At 53.9% G+C, this 15,582-nt stretch overlaps 2 protein-coding genes across 3 annotated transcripts in view; one reads left to right on the top strand and one right to left on the bottom strand.

Annotated features, from left to right (window-relative positions):
- Positions 1–1,907, top strand: part of SYN1 (synapsin I) — a 54,221-nt gene extending 52,314 nt beyond the window's left edge. Inside the window, exons 12-13 of one of the 2 annotated variants that reach the window (XM_058658268.1) lie at positions 42–636; positions 1,503–1,907. In XM_058658268.1, the coding sequence (XP_058514251.1) occupies positions 42–636; positions 1,503–1,638 (731 nt within the window). In that variant the 3' untranslated portion in view covers positions 1,639–1,907. The remainder of the gene's footprint in view (positions 1–41; positions 637–1,502) is intronic. The other variant, XM_058658269.1, reaches the window with a different exon arrangement.
- Positions 1,908–2,571: 664 nt separating this feature from the next.
- ARAF (A-Raf proto-oncogene, serine/threonine kinase) lies at positions 2,572–12,463 on the bottom strand. The gene is made up of 16 exons (XM_004587882.3): positions 12,335–12,463; positions 10,742–10,897; positions 10,436–10,539; positions 9,646–9,748; positions 9,360–9,514; positions 9,159–9,257; positions 7,729–7,870; positions 7,612–7,639; positions 7,377–7,522; positions 7,075–7,277; positions 5,077–5,253; positions 4,940–4,986; positions 4,294–4,412; positions 3,935–4,066; positions 3,355–3,489; positions 2,572–3,157 (listed from the first exon to the last, which is right to left on the bottom strand). Exons 2-16 carry the CDS (start codon positions 10,835–10,837, stop codon positions 3,023–3,025), a joined length of 1,821 nt encoding a protein of 606 aa, XP_004587939.1. The 5' UTR covers positions 10,838–10,897; positions 12,335–12,463; the 3' UTR covers positions 2,572–3,022.
- Positions 12,464–15,582: the final 3,119 nt, after the last annotated feature.

Here is a 15,582-nt window from a genome sequence, read left to right on the forward strand (position 1 = left end):
TCCCCTGGCTCATTCTCACAAATGTTCTCTCTGTCCCCTAGGTGGCCCTCCACAGCCTGGCCCAGGCCCCCAGCGCCAGGGCCCCCCATTGCAGCAGCGCCCACCTCCACAGGGCCAGCAGCACCTTTCAGGCCTTGGACCCCCAGCTGGCAGCCCCCTGCCACAGCAGCGCCTACCAAGTCCCACGTCGGCACCCCAGCAGCCTGCAGCTCAGGCTGCACCACTGGCCCAGGGTCAAGGCCGTCAATCCCGGCCCGTGGCAGGAGGCCCAGGAGCGCCTCCAGCAGCTCGTCCACCTGCTTCCCCGTCTCCCCAGCGCCAGGCTGGTCCCCCACAGGCTACCCGCCAGACATCTGTCTCTGGTCCGGCTCCACCAAAGGCTTCGGGGGCCCCACCGGGTGGGCAGCAGCGCCAGGGTCCGCCCCAGAAACCCCCAGGCCCCGCTGGCCCCACACGCCAGGCCAGCCAGGCAGGGCCTGGGCCCCGCACTGGGCCACCCACCACGCAGCAGCCTCGGCCTAGTGGCCCAGGCCCTGCCGGACGTCCAGCCAAGCCACAACTGGCCCAGAAACCCAGCCAGGACGTGCCGCCACCTGCCACTGCTGCTGCCGGGGGACCCCCGCACCCCCAGCTCAAGTAAGGGGACCCCTAGTGCAGCCCTCAGCTAGCTGCTCACAAAGCAGGTTCTGGCCTGGGGTACTGGGGGGCAGAGCAGCCCTAGTGTCCCCACTTTTCAGACCCAGGTCCTATTCAGCGATGCTGGCCAGACCCCTCCCCCAAGCTTTCCATCTGCCCCTCAGTCATCTGTCCCAGATCCTCTTGCCAGCAACCAAGGGCTCAGATTCCTCCTAAGGGGCCCTGGGAAAGTCCCCTGCCCACCCGCCTTCAGTGCCTCTCAAGAGCTGTCCCAGCCCAGTCTGCTCCAAGCAGATCCCCAGAACATGCTCTGGGCTGATTCATTCCACTCTCCCCAACAGTCTACGCTCATTTCTGGCCTGTCCCCAAATCCTGCAGCCTTCTCCCAAATCCCTTCATCACCATCTCTGCCTTCTCTGATCCATTTTACCTCCCACACACCGAAACTTAGTTCAAATCCTGTCCCGTCAACACCCCCCCCGCCAACACACACACACACACACACACACGGCCCCCTCTCAGCCTGTCCTCCTAGACTCATCCTACCTAGAGCCCTCCCTATCACCTTCCCCCTTAGATCAGACTAGCCTAGGCTTCAGAAATGGTCACGCCTGTTCCCAGGAATCCCACATTGTTTTTCACCTTGGACCTACCACCCTCCCAGCCCCAGGACTCCACCCACTCTGAGTCCTTCAGAGCATCCATCAGGGTCTAGGCCCATGGTGGTGGGTGGGAAGGTCACAGGCACAGCCCCAGGATCAGAGGGGCAGGGCTGGGGCCGGGCCTGGGGTAACAATGTGTTTCTCTCCCTTCCTCCCTTCCTCTTCCCCCCCTTCCTCCCACGCCTCCACCTTGTCTCTCTCTAGCAAATCCCAGTCTCTGACCAATGCCTTCAACCTTCCAGAGCCAGCCCCGCCCAGGCCCAGCCTTAGCCAGGATGAGGTGAAAGCTGAGACCATCCGCAGCCTGAGGAAGTCTTTCGCCAGCCTCTTCTCCGACTGACACCCCTCCCCCAAGAACCCCCAAATCCCTGGGCAACCATTCTCTGGGCCCGGAATCCATTTCTCACGTTTGCAATCCCCAGATCCCTCGAGGACCCCCTTTCTCCTTGGTTCTCAATCTTCCTCCAGCTGCTCAAGTCCCTTGACACACTTCATGCCTGGTCCTAAAGCTCCGTCTGCCCCATCTGCAAACCCCCAATCCTCGTAGAACTGTGCTCCTGCTCATTGCCAGATTGGCATTAGGACCTCCCAGTTCCCCAAGGCTGCCTCTGCAGGTCTTCACAGAAGGTGTTGCCCTCCCTGGAAGCTGCTGAATCCAAGGCCACCTATTTCTGGCCCTACCACCACCGCCTCTCCTCTGTAGCCCTGAGATTCCTGGAAAAACCCTATTCCTGGTCCCCCATCTTTCTAGCACAGGAAACCCTCCTTTTTGAACCCCTTTCCATGGCTCTCCTATCTCCTTGGAGATCCACGTCTTCGGACACCACCCACTGCCCAGTGCCCCAAGGATTTCCCTTCGCCCGCTCCTCCAACCCTATATTCAGCACTTTTGGGAGTTCCTCCCACTTCTAGCACCCTTCAGGTCCCCCCAGGGACCTCCTCCCCAGACCCCTGCCTCTGACAGCTGTCTTTAAATATGCAAACTCCACCCATCCTCCCAGAATCCTTTGCACACGGAAGGCCAGTTGGTCTCCCATCGCCCCCACCTTTGCCGTGACGTCTTGTGTCTGTGACTGACGTGGCCTCCTCTTGTGCTGTGCTTGGCATATGTGGTCCTTGTTCATCGTGCCGCCTGTGGTGATGTGTGCAGTGATGCTGTCTGTGTGGTCTGCACCTTCCTCCCCACCTCCACTCCTTGCCTGGACCTCTCCCCTATCCCTCAGCGGCTCTGAACCCCAAGAAAAGAGTCGGGAAGCAAAATAAACAAGCAAAGGCCCAGCAGAATTCTGTGCTTCTTGGTGAAGAGAGAGGGGAGTCCTTGAACGGCGGGGGACACACAAAGGGAACCCCCACATCCATATGGGGTGCTGGGGACCCCCAAATCCAGTGGAAGACACATCAGGCACAAATTCCAGAGAGCTTCAGAGTTAAATCCCTGCCACAAATCCCAGCCAAAGGAGATGGAGGTGCTCCCCAAAATTTATAAGTATCCCCAAAGCCAAGAGCAAAACAAATTACGGAGGAGGCAGGGGTCTCAGTCTTTGGGGGATCCCCCAATTCCAGACAAACTGGAAGAGCACATTGGGGACCCCCTCATCTCCCAGGGTCGGGGATGGGGGGGATCCTGAGGCAGTATATCAAGGCAAAGGAACATTGATTGGTTGCTGGGTGAGCAGGACTCCTTGGCGTGGCAGCTGATTGGCCCCTGCTGGCTGAGGGTGGGCCTAAGGCACAAGGCGGGCTGCGCTGAGGAGGCAGGCAGGCAATTCATCGGCCTGGGTGCGGTGCAAGGAGGGTTCGGAGGCACTCCGCTCAATCTTGGGGAGTGACCGCTGTAGCAGCTCAATGGTGGCCAGGATCTGGGGGCAAGGAGAAGTGTCTGAAGTCCTCTGGGCACCCCAATACCCCTAGACCCCAGCCCAATGGGAAAACACACACACACACACAACCAGAGCCCAGACACCCCTGAGGCTTGAACAGGATTCAGAACCACGTGCACCTCCATCACAGTCTTCCTCCGTCTGAAAGCCCCCAGGCGCCCTTTACCCCGGCTCACCTGGGGGAAGAGGGGCCGCTCCTCCCGCTGGAACTTGAGGCAGTCAGACAGCAGGCGCCGCATGGCCTTGGGGCAGTTGCTGGAGATTTTGCTGAGGTCAGGGGACAGGTAGCCACGGCCTACCATAAAGATGATCTGGGCAGGAGGGGGGACAACAGCCATGAGGTGGTTTGGTGTCCACTTGGGTGACTGTATCTATGTGTGTTCTCGAAGGACACAGGGACTATTTCCAGTGAAATGAAGTTTCTAGGCTAAGGCACTTGGGCAGGGGGTGGGGGGGTGATTTTGAGTACCCAGGGGACCTGGGGACGTTAGGGTGTTTGGAAGCCTAAAGGGATTCAGAGGCTTTGGGGCTTTGAGGCTTGTGTCCCAGGGGACTGTGGATGCAGGACATGGTTGGGGAAGAAGGGGAGCAGGAGAGGTGCCTGAGTATAGGACACCCAGATGATTCATAAAGGTGTCTGGAGTCTGGAGGATTCTAGTTTCCCTCTCTTGGGAAACATGAGGTTCCTGGGAGAAAGTTTGCTGTTTGTGGTCAGTGCAAAGGAAGGGGGGGCCGTGCATCAGGTGCATGGCTCACCTGGTCACGGCTGCCAATGTGGCTATAAGGCAGTGAGCCGGTCATGAGTTCGTAGAGCACGACCCCGTAGGCGTAGACGTCTGACTGGAAACTGTAGGGGTTCGGGTCCTGCATGCGGATCACCTCAGCCGCCTTCAATAGGCCAGACCAGACAGGGCAGCGTGCGAGTCAGCAAGTGGCTGGCTTGTGGTCCCAGATGCCACAAGCCACAGCACATACAACTCAAGGTCACCCGGATGAGGGAGGATGTGAGTCATGTGGACCTCCATGGCCACTATAGGCATCCCTCCTTGACCTGTGTATCCCAATACAGGAGCCCTTTTCCCTTCCGGGCCCCTAACTAGCTCGGCCCAACTCACCATCCAAAGCACAGAGCCTGAGGGCTGCTCCAAGGGCTGGGCTCCACTCCACCGTGTCTTCACAGTGGCCAGGCCAAAGTCACCAATCTTCACTGTGAGCCCCTCGTGTAGGAAGATATCTGCCAGGGTCAAGGGCCACTATAGGGACTCCTAATAGCCATGACACTGCCCATCCTGCCTGGGCAGCAAAGGAGATCCCATCAGTGCTCCCATGCATCATGCCTCTGGACCAGACCACAAGCCTCTCAAGGTCACATAAACCATCCACAGCATTGACCTGACAAGGAAGCGCCAAGGAATGCCTTCCCACATATGGCTCCTCTGTGGGTTGGCCAACAAGGTCCCTCAAATGGCATAGAAACCTGTCATGCCCTGGTCAGAACTCTCTGTCATGCCCTCCACAATTTACACACCTGTGACCCTGACTAGAGTCCTCAAGAACAGCACTTGATCCATGAGCAATTAACTCCTGGCCAACGGAGGCCCCCCGCTCCACTCCGAAAACCTGCTCAATAGCCAGTAGGCATGTGGCATGGGTCCCTCCCTCTTCACCCGTGGAATACCACCCTGGTAGGAACCATCCCTCTAAACCTTCGTCTTGTGTGATGCCCCCATCCCAATTCCCATACAGAAAACAGGTGGATACTGTTAGACTTGAGGTCTCGGTGGATGATGTTCTTGGCATGGAGGTAGCTGTGTGGGCAGAGGCAGCAGGTGTTGAGTTGGCTGGGGGCTCCTGTAATATCTCTTTTCCCTCCCCATTCCAAATCCCAAGAGACTCACTCCATGCCCTGGGCAGTCTGCCGAGCCACGTCGATGAGTTGGACCATGTCAAAGCGTGTGTCAGCCACGTGGAGGTGATGGTAGAGGCTGGAGCCCTCACACCACTGGGTGATGATGGCAAAGCCTGGGCGGGTCATGAAGCCCATGAACAGCAAGATGTTGACGTGCCGGGTCTTCCTGTGGGCGGGGAGGGTGGTGTTGGGCATGGGGAGTAAAACTAGCTACTATCATGCACTTCACCAAAAACATCAGGAATGGCAATGCAGCTGCCTGTCGCTGTCTTCTATCATCCCATTTCACCTTGTCTTAGGGCACTCAGGACCAGATGACTGCCAGCTTCCACCATTGTGACATGTGTTTCCTGGGCTATGTTTCTCTGCTGGGGACTTGTGCTCTGAGCTTCCTCACCTGAGTCTCCTAAGCAAAGCAGGACGGAGGGAGTTATTAGTCCTGCTCCCTTGCCTACTGGCAGCATCTCCAACCATTAACATCCTCTACCTCTCTACCTCAGACTAGTACCAGGGTTTGTGGCCAACCCACTTCACTGAAACACCAACATAATACTGAACTAAACGCACGGTATCTGTACTGATGACCTGGCAATTACAGCCTGTTTGTCACCAGGAAAGTCTCTGGGATGGAGTGTGGGATCCGGACTCTTGTTATAACCTGAGTTCACATCTGTACTTCACCCAGTTACTCCACAGCCTTAAGAAAGACATTTGCCTTCTTGGGGCCTCAACTGAGATCCGGTGGAGTAGTGAACAATCTGTAAGGTGCTTAGAGTAGTGCTGGACCTCACTCTCCAGGGCTGGGGCCTGTGCTGTCACAGCATGTTCAGCCCATGCTTGGGACACCAGTATTACGTAGTAGAGTGCCAGTCAGAGTCCCAGGTCCTTCGCTTCAATCCAGCTTACTGCTAATACACACCCTGAGAGGCAGCAGACGATGGTTTAAATAATATGTGGACCCTTGCCACCCACGTGGGAGACTGGGAATGAAGCCTGAGCTCCTGGCTTTGGCCTGGACAAGCCCTGGCTATTGCAAACATTTGGGGAAGTAAACCAGCAGATGCAGGTTAAGCCTCTGCTTACAGCACCACCATTCTCATCATATCTCTCTCCACCAGGGAAGATGATGGAGCACGTGAGGATTCCTACCAATGACTAAGATTATGGCTAAACAAGAGTAACACTGAACAGCGTTTAAATCATTGCCATCTCACAGACAGGAACCGAGAATAAGAGTTTCCTACTGTGACGTGCGTGCATTATGAAGATCAACATTAAGATCACACAAGTCATGATGATGACACAAGACTCTGGGACATCACCAACCCCACGGGCCAAGGGGAGAAGCCTATGTTTACAGCCCTAGCAGTGATGGGGATGGTACAGTAGGGCCCCCACATTATATGGGAATGTGGCCCTATGCTACATAGACACTATAGTGGTAAAAAAGGGACCACCCAGGCTTCTCAGCATGAAGGAATCAGTAGTAGTAATCACATATTCATTATGGCAATTATAATACTGGACAACAATTAGATTATGAGTAGGATGCTAACGATAAGTGTTTTCCAAATACGACTCTGGTTAAGCAACAGCAAGAACACAGCATAATAGTGTCCCATTAATGATACGGTCCAAGCTAGCAGAGAAAGACAGGCTCCTCATGTTAGTGCCCGTAACACTGCAAGTCATGGTTCCCACCTGGGCCCTGGTCATAGCAAGCAAATGGTAACCCCCTCACTTTGGAGACAGGGCCACTATTTCCTGTAAGCATTCACTGAAACACACACACAAGCACTGGGAGGGGTCTCCCAGACAGATCCAGGTGGTGCTGGGAGGGAGGGCAAGATAGGAAATCGACTTCCAGCCAGGCTTGAAACACAACCCAAATGCCCATCCTGTCCAGGCAGGACCCCGAGCATGGCTTTCACCCAGAGATGCTCAGCTGCGCCACACATACATACTCAGTGCACATGTGCAACCTCACCTGAGCACCTGCATCTCATTCTTGAAGGCCTGGGCCTGCTCAGCTGTGGGCTGGGCCACCTTGAGCACCTTCACGGCCACGTCACCGTGCCACCGGCCACGGAACACGGTGCCAAATGAGCCTGTCCCGATCCTCTTCAGCAGCTGCACCTCACTGGGGGGCACCTCCCAGTAATATCCTGAGTCCCGGTACCCCAGGTTCTTCTGTGGGCCAGACAGGTGGCATGTGAAGGGCCTGGGGCCTGCCCACCTCCCACCGCCCTCAGCCTGCAGTGCCCTCCAAAGCTTCCTCTTTGAGCGTACCACTTTCTTCTTGTCATCAGCTGTGGACTTCCGCTCCCGCTGTTCAGATGGTGACTTGGAATGTGGGGACTTCCTCCCCGAAGACACACTGGCTGGGCTGGGGCTCCCCCGAGAAGCTCCATCACTGCCACCTCTACTACCAACAGCTACAGTGGTGGAGAGCATGTGAGTGGAGGCAGGCAGGGTGGAGGCGGGGAGTGGGGGTGAGGGCAGGGTACGGGTTTGAGGGGCTCACCATCAGTGCCGAAACTCTGAGCAGTGAGCTGGAAGAAGAGGGATAGGGGTCAAAGAGAGGATGTGGAGGCCAAGAGGAATGGCTCTCCCCTCTGCCCAGTGTGCCCTGGGCACCCACCTGCATGAGGCTGGAGTCCATGGGGGCGGTGGTGCTGACCATATGGACGTTGGGAGTGGATGTGGAGCGGATGCGCTGGAGGGGGGCGTTGGCCGGGACAGGGAAGGGGAAATGCCCTGGATCCCGGTGCTGGGTGCAGGAGCTGATGGGGGAAAGGTTGTGAGATCCCTGGCGAATCGATCAGAAGACCAAGAGAGCCCCCTCCGCCAGCAGAAAACGCCCGTAGCTCGTAGCAACAATGCATTTGTTCAAGAGACATTTATTGAGTGCCTGTTGTGTGCCAGACACCGTCCCAGGTGGTGCAAGGAAAAACCATACACAGGCCGCGTGAAAGGTCTTGCCCTCGTGGGGGCAGAGATTGCAGGAGAGGCAGACACAAAAGACAAAGAAAGACATGCTCTGCTGCTCCACTGGCAGATTCACAAAAGGGAAAAAAAAAAATAGAGAGGAAGGGCAGACAGAAAGCGTCCCTGGTGGGGAGGAGGGGTGCGGAGCCAAGGCCAGCAAGGCGCAGGGAGAACAGGGAGAAGGGTGACACTGTGTAAGTATATATTAGGCACGTTCTATTAGACAAATACTAGACAAGCGCTATTCAAACAGGCTGTGGATTACATAACATGCGTTATCTATATCAAAGTAGCAATGTTTAAATCTACGCATATTATAATGTTACATGTTGTACATGTTACACATAGGATATGCCCGTCACACACATTATAATGTTACAAAAATATCTCTTAACGTCACCATCCTAAAATAAAATTCAAAGGTAATACAGCTACATACAACCGTAATTTAAAAATACTGTAATATCCTCACCTTACCTCTTCATATAAAAATGCATGGTGTTTGACATTATATAAAAATATGATGTAGCACAACACATGATACAGTGACATAAATATGCCATATAAATATATGCACATTACAAATTAGAGTAATAGTATATTTTAACAGAGCCATGTTACTATATTGTAACACTTCATACCAAACAGCAATGGGTAAAGGGAAGGAACTTATGATAAGATAACAGGTATTTTGAAATGGAAAGGCTTGCACATAGTTATACTGGTGGGACAATTAACAGTGTACTTCAATGCTTACAAATACTTACAATGAATAATAACAAGAATTGAACACTTATTCTAGGCCAGCTCCCGTTCTAATCACTGGGCCTAGCTTTAATTCACTGAATCCTCACTAAAACCCTATGTGGTGGAGATGATCATGGTCCCCACTTCACAGATAGGAAAACTGAGACCCAGAAAGACTGGGTAATTCGCCCAAGGTCATGCAGCTCCATGCCTCACACATGTGGGTGCCCAGCAGCTGCTTGTCAAGTAAACAAGGAAACCAAGTATGGCTTGTGGGAGACCAGGGCCCCCACACCTGCTTCTCCTCTAGTAGCCCTTTAGCTCAGGCATCCCTACCTGGGAGCCTGGGGGGTGAGCGGCTCATTCATGGGGCGGCTGGAGGGAGCCTCATGCTGCCGGGAGCCTCCAGACAAATCCTGGACACTGTGGTAGAACCTTGAGGGCATTCAGGGCATAAAGCAAGGAGACGTGTGGGTGAGCTGTCTGGGGCCTGCTGGCCTTCGCCACCCCCACCCACCCTGGGGGAGCCAGGCTCACTGTCGGCGGTTGGTGTTCATATCCACGCAGACTGTGGGCACCTTGGAGGAACAATGCTGGTGGAACTTGTAGCCACAGGTTTGGCAGCGAAAACCATGGAACAGAAACTTAAGGCAGAAGTCGCAGAATGCCAGGCTGAAGAACGTCTTCCGGACCTGCCACCGCCGCAGCCCAACAGGGGAAAGTTGAGGCCGGCTCAAGGGTCCTTCCACACTCCCCCAACCACACCTGCAGCCTGCCCTGCTCTCCCTTTCCCTCACCCACCCACCGTAGCCTTGGCACTCACAAAATTGTGCATGGTCAGCGGCACATCTTCAAGGACCTCAACAATGAGCTCTTCACCATCAAGGGGGGCGATGGCTGTATCCCAGGCAGTGACTGTCTTTCGCCTGCAGATGGCATGGAAGGGAATGAGTGACAATATGGACAGGAGCCAGGAGGAAGCAGGTACCCACCCCCCACCCCCATCAACACCACCATTATCAAAGGCCTTAAGCCTGCCATCCATGCAGTAATATGTGGCATGCTTAATTCCCATCGCACCAACTCTTAGGATGTCCTCACCATCCTAGTCTTCCATTTTATAGCCTGGGAGGACACACTCAGAGGCCTCCCGGGACTTGCCCAAGGCCACAGGAAAAAGGAGTCACAGGACTGCTTGAAGAGTCCAGCTCCTCACCACCAGATAAGGGGACAATGAGATCAAGCAACTAACTACATCTTCGTGGTGCTCAAGCAGCCCCTGAAAAGGGGAGCTGGGTGAAGCCCCAAGACAAAGAAGACACACTGTGGAGGGTGAATGAAAAAAGAACAGAAACAGCTGAAGCATGAAGACAGAGTAAGCAAGCGGGGAGCTCCCAAACAGAGGAATGGGCAGGTCAGAAAGGGCCCTGGTCAGTACAGGAGGACAGTGAGAACTGACAATGCAGTGACAACACTGAAACAATCAGACACAAGAACTCGGGGAGGAAGTGATGGAGCAGAGGCAATGAACTGTAGAACCAGAATGGAAGATGCCATGGTAGAAAGAAGAGGGCAGGGGAAGCAGGGGCTGGGCACAGGGCTGCCACACTCACCCCTTGATGAGTCGGTAGACCACACAGCAGTCCTGATTGAGCCCGCGCACTTTGAGGGCCTTGTCCAGAGAGTCGTAGACGCTCATGCCATCGCGGACAGTTACCTGTGTGTGCGTGTGCGCCCACGTGTGTGTGTGTGGATGTGTGTGTGCACACAGAAGTGGGTATTCTCCACACCCAACAGGTGCGTCAATGCTCTAAAGACCCCCCACTCCATGCACCACTATCCCCGACCCTTAGCAGCCCCTCCCAATTGCAGAGTTAAAACTGGGTTCAACCCTGTCCCCTCTCGCTCCCACGACTCACCACCGTGCGTTGCTTGTTGGGCAGGTACACTTTGACGGTGCCCACTGCCCGGGATGGCTCAGCCCCGTTGGCAGGGGGCCCTCGTGGTGGCTCCATGGAGCCTAAGAATTTGTCAAGACGGGTTGGAGTGGTGCTGGGCAGGTGCCATGAAGGCTCCTAGGAGAGAAGGCAGACAAAGGAAGAATTCAGAGGTCCGATAACGACAGCCTGAAAGCAAAGTGACCAGGAGGCAACAATCCAAGCCTGGAAGCCCATTCCTCTCTGCGCTCTCATTCCCACACAACAGCTGGAAGGGGGAGGGGGATCCCATGAATACCACAACCCCATTCAATCCTTCCTCTGCTCGGCCTCTCCCGTATGCCAAGGCCTCAGGTTCACTGTCTAGGTTCGAGAGGGAAGAGCTAGGAGGCAGAGAAGGGCAGGGAAGGGCAGGGAAGGGCAGGGAAGGGCAAGGAATGGCAGGGAACAGCAGGGAAAGCGACACACACCATCCCAGAGCATACAGAGTCCACAGGCTTCTGGGCTAGTGACTAATGGAGAAGCCAGCCCACACTGCACTGGGGGCGGGGGCGTCAAGGACACATGGGCATGAACAGGTTGTTCTGGCTTGTTGATGGAGAGATAGGGGGAGGGGCAAGAAGGGGTTTGTTAGCAGACACTCCAGCGACTGAGGAAGTGAAGTTCATGGTATTGCCGTCAATTGGGAAAGGGGGAACGTGCAGCTTGCGCCAAACCGTGTTGACAAAGGACACTGTGGGTCTCCCTAAACACTGGGATCCCAGATACTGCCTTGGGGCGGGGGGCTGGGGGGGTAAAAGAAGTCACCAGACCGTGACCAGGAGTTCACAGCAGGTCACCACAGACACTATGCTGAATGGAGACAAAACAGGGGCTACTGCGAACTGCACGGGAGGCAGGGAAGATCTTAGGGGCCAGCCGACTTCGCACCAAATGCATGTGGTAATGGTGGGCGTACCACATGTTGTTACCAGGAAAGGCAATGGCGTGAAGGTGAAAAGAAAAATGGAGGTAAGGCGGATGTGAGGCAGCTCCAAAGTTCTCCCGAGAGCTAATGAGGGGTCACAGACATAGGACTGATGTTATAACTGAGTGGGGGATCACACAAGCAGGTTGGGGAGGGCTAAAGGAAAGGAAATGGAGGGGGGCACTCCTCGATATCCTCTACGGGGTCTGGCGGGGAGTGAGCCTCATTTCCTTACACTCGTTGGAATTGGTAACAAAAGATCACGAGAAACTTTCAGAGGTTTAAGACACAAACCGATATTAGGTACCCCAGCCCCCGACCCCACTCGGCCTCGTCCCGCCTCCCTAAGAGTTTGGGGATCTGCGCAGGCGCGCTGCCACTCGCGGCGGACGAAACCATCACCGCAGCCTTGTCCGCCTATTCCTGTCTACGCACCCCACCCCCGCTGCCTACGATGGTCTCGCCCCGGGTCAAACCACTCCTCCGGTTCCGGGCGTGGGGCGCCGAGACCCAGGCGCAGCCATCCTGGAGCTGAGTTTTCGTTCTGGGCTCCCTGCCCGTGTCTGGCGGCCGCTCCAACAACCGAACCCTCTCGGACCCGCCCTCACCTGTCACGCCGCTACAGCCGCCGCCGCCTCCATCTTGGGCCTGTCTTCTCGTTTCCTCACACATTCCGCCTCCACAGTCCCCTCGGATTTTCGCCATTGGCTGTGCGGGACTCAACCCTCCATCCTAATTGGGTGAGCGTCACGCCTGTCAAGTTAAGACCGACGGAATGTGGGTCGTGTTCCGGATTAGGAGGGGCTGCTAGAAACGTCAGGGTCTGGGGCAAATTCAAGCTAACTAACTCGCGCAGGCGCAATCAGGGGTCAGGGCTGCGTGCCAAGGGCTTTAACCCCAAGGTTGCCAGGGAGGAATAAAGCCCAGAATTTTTCTCGTTCCTTTGGGGCACACTTTAGAGGTTTAAGCATATGGGTGAGGAAATACTTAAGTAATCTGTTTAGGCCAATACGGTAAACACCCTTTTAGGATTTTCCAGTGTGTCAGTTTTACCGTCTTTGAAATGGGCTCAGGTCAGACCAAATGACCTAAGACGCTTACTAGTCTGGAAAACTAGTCCCAGCTAGGATCCTTTGATAACAGCAGGTGTGTAGGGTGAGTGTGGCCGGAGATTTGGCCCTTGGAGGGACGACCTGCTGTTTTGGGAAACTTGAAGACTTAGAGAGTCATAGGCGACTGGGGATCGGGCAGGACCCTTACCCCTTTGACACCATTTTAAACATGGAACATCTCCTTGTGAAAACTCTGAGTTTCCTATTTGAAATGTATATCATTCTTTAGCAAAGCTTCATAGGCCCCTTGAGGGTTTGTCAATCCGGGAATGTTTTCCTTCAGGGCCTGGGAACCACCTCCTGGACATGTAAACACCCAGGAAATAGCATCCCTATCTCTTTGTCACTGTGGTCTACGTGTCTGGCTCCAGATTGTTGCCCGCTTGTTCCAGGCAGGAGTTCCAGGCTGACTTCAGATAAAGCGGATAAGCTAAAGCAGATGGCCACCCTACAGACCAGGTGACTGTGCCCAGCTGTGCATTCCAAATTGTGCTGTGAGGCTTTCTTGCTGGTTCCTGGTATTTGGAGAACACGAGTGTCGCAGGGTTGTAGCTGTCTCACTCTGCCGAAGGATGAGATCTCTGTTTCCTGCCTTCGATATTTCTTGAGCTAATGATACACCTCATAGTCTGGTGAATATTTAGTCAACATTAAATCATTACCCTTCTTCTCTACCTTTCTGGAGAAGATGCACTGGGTGGTAAGAATGTTTGCCTTCTAATCGGTTCCTCCCCGAAGTAGGAATGCCCTTGACCTGAAGACATCCTCGTGTTTGGAGTTTGGCCTCTCTGCAGTGAAATGAAAAAAGCAGAGACAGGTTACTAGGTGAGCGGACCTTGACGCACTTCGATATGGATTCATGGGCTGCTTCCTTCGCCTGTAACAAACACAGCTTCTGCTCCCTGGGCCAGCTTAGAATTTCAATTTGTCCCTCCCCCATGTTCCTATCTAGATCTTTACAAGATGGACAAACACCTGAAACATCTCCGCCACGGCAGGCATGTGAAATGGTGTAACTGCTTTGAAAGCAGAATGTCCACGCAAGACAGCAGTACCGACCCGTCCCTGTGCGTGTACTCCACAGAAGTGAGAACGTGTGTCCAACGGAGAGCTGCTAAATGTTCATCAACCCGCTGTCCTTGAAGAAAACAGCTCTGATCTGTCACAGTTGCCAATTAGGAAGTAAAGACTCCTCCTGCGGCTTATTTCAAGCTACCAGTATGACACCATTGAATCAAAGATGTGCAGAAGTGCTTCCAGCGAATTGGTCACAGCGTGCTACTGCCGCAGGAGCAGCTAGGAACTTGTATATAAATGTTCACATTAGCCCTGTTCATATTAACCAAAGAAATAAACAAACAAAACACCCACAAAGAGCCTACGTGTCCAGCAAGAGAACTGACAGAGAAACACAACAGCGGCCTAACAGAATATTATTCAGCAACAAAAGAGAACTGACTTGATTGGAACAGCAAACATGAGTCTCTTCAAGTGGAGTAAAAGAAGCCAGACCCAAGAGAACCTCTGTATCATTCCATTTGTATGAAATTCTATACAAGGAAACACTATCGTGAAGGTAGCCACATTACTTACAATCCTGGAGAAGAAGAAGTGGGAAGGATATTGCTGGCGTTTGGATGTGGCTTGACCCTACCAAAACCTATGGTAAGATTTGGTTGCCCAAGGAGTGGTGGCACTTTGAAGAGTGATTAGTGTGTTGCCTTTGAGACTGAGTTAGTTCTGCTGGGACTGTAGTCACGCTCCCTCGGGTGGGTTGTTGTAAAGCATCTGTGCTCTCCTGCCTCTGAGGCACACCCATCGCCCCTTCCCTTTCCTCCAGGAGGCCCTCCTCTCAAGTCAAGCAGACAAGTCCCACTTGCCACGCTGTTGGGCTCGCTGGCCAACGGTGAGCCAAGACAAGTCTCTAAGTCCCCAGTTCCAGGTATTCAGTTAGAGCAACAGAAAACTAAGAGTGGCAGGAAGGCAGACTGGAGGTAATTGAAATGTTCTGTGTACATTTGTCAAAACGCCTTGAATTAGAGTCTGAATAATGGGTGTGTACTATATGTAAAAGAATGCATGGCCAAAAAAAGGGGGGCCTTTATACATAATTGTAACCATTCTGATTTCTTACACATTCTTATTGGTTACAGAATTTAAAAAAAAATTTCTGCGGGGTTTGTTTGGCATAGTATTTCGGTGGCTGCTCGGGACACTCCCATGCTATCTCAGAGTGCCTGGGTTTTGAGTCTCACCTCTGCTTCCAGTCCCAGTTTCCTGCTAGGGAACATCTGGGGAGCAACAGATGAGGGCTCAGATTCTTGGGTCCCTGGCTCATGGGGAATCCAGCTTGAGCTCTGGGTTACTGGTTGTAGCTTGGCCCAGCCCTGACTATTATAGATATTCATTTAACCTGCCCATGGGAGACTTCTCTCCCTGGCCCTATTTGAATAAAGGAAAATATTGAAAAGTTTAATAACAAGAAACAGGGCCCAGCATGGCAGCCTAGCAGTTTAAGTCCTCACCTTGCACGTGCCGGGATCCCATTGGGTGCTGATTCTAATCCCAGCAGCCCCACTTCCCATCCAGCTCCCTACTTGTGGGCTGGGAAAGCAGTCAGGGACGGCCCAAAGCCTTGGGACCCTGCACCCACGTGGGAGACCTGGAAGAGACTCCTGGCTCCTGGCTTTGGATTGGCGTAGCTCTGGCCCTTGCGGTCACTTCGGGAGTGAGTCAACAGATGG

This window comes from Ochotona princeps, chromosome X, assembly GCF_030435755.1.
Source record: "Ochotona princeps isolate mOchPri1 chromosome X, mOchPri1.hap1, whole genome shotgun sequence".
In the NCBI taxonomy this organism is placed as follows: domain Eukaryota; kingdom Metazoa; phylum Chordata; class Mammalia; order Lagomorpha; family Ochotonidae; genus Ochotona; species Ochotona princeps.

Bases quoted from the DNA above. Each gene is read 5' to 3' on its own strand.
- ARAF (XM_004587882.3), bottom strand. From the start codon at position 10,837: ATGGAGCCACCACGAGGGCCCCCTGCCAACGGGGCTGAGCCATCCCGG. The intron at 4,413-4,939 runs GTATCCACCTGT...TGACCCTGGCAG, and splicing joins CCGAGACCTCAAGTCTAACA to ATATCTTCCTACACGAGGGG. The intron at 3,158-3,354 runs GTGAGCCGGGGT...CCTTGCCCCCAG, and splicing joins AGCGGCCCCTCTTCCCCCAG to ATCCTGGCCACCATTGAGCT.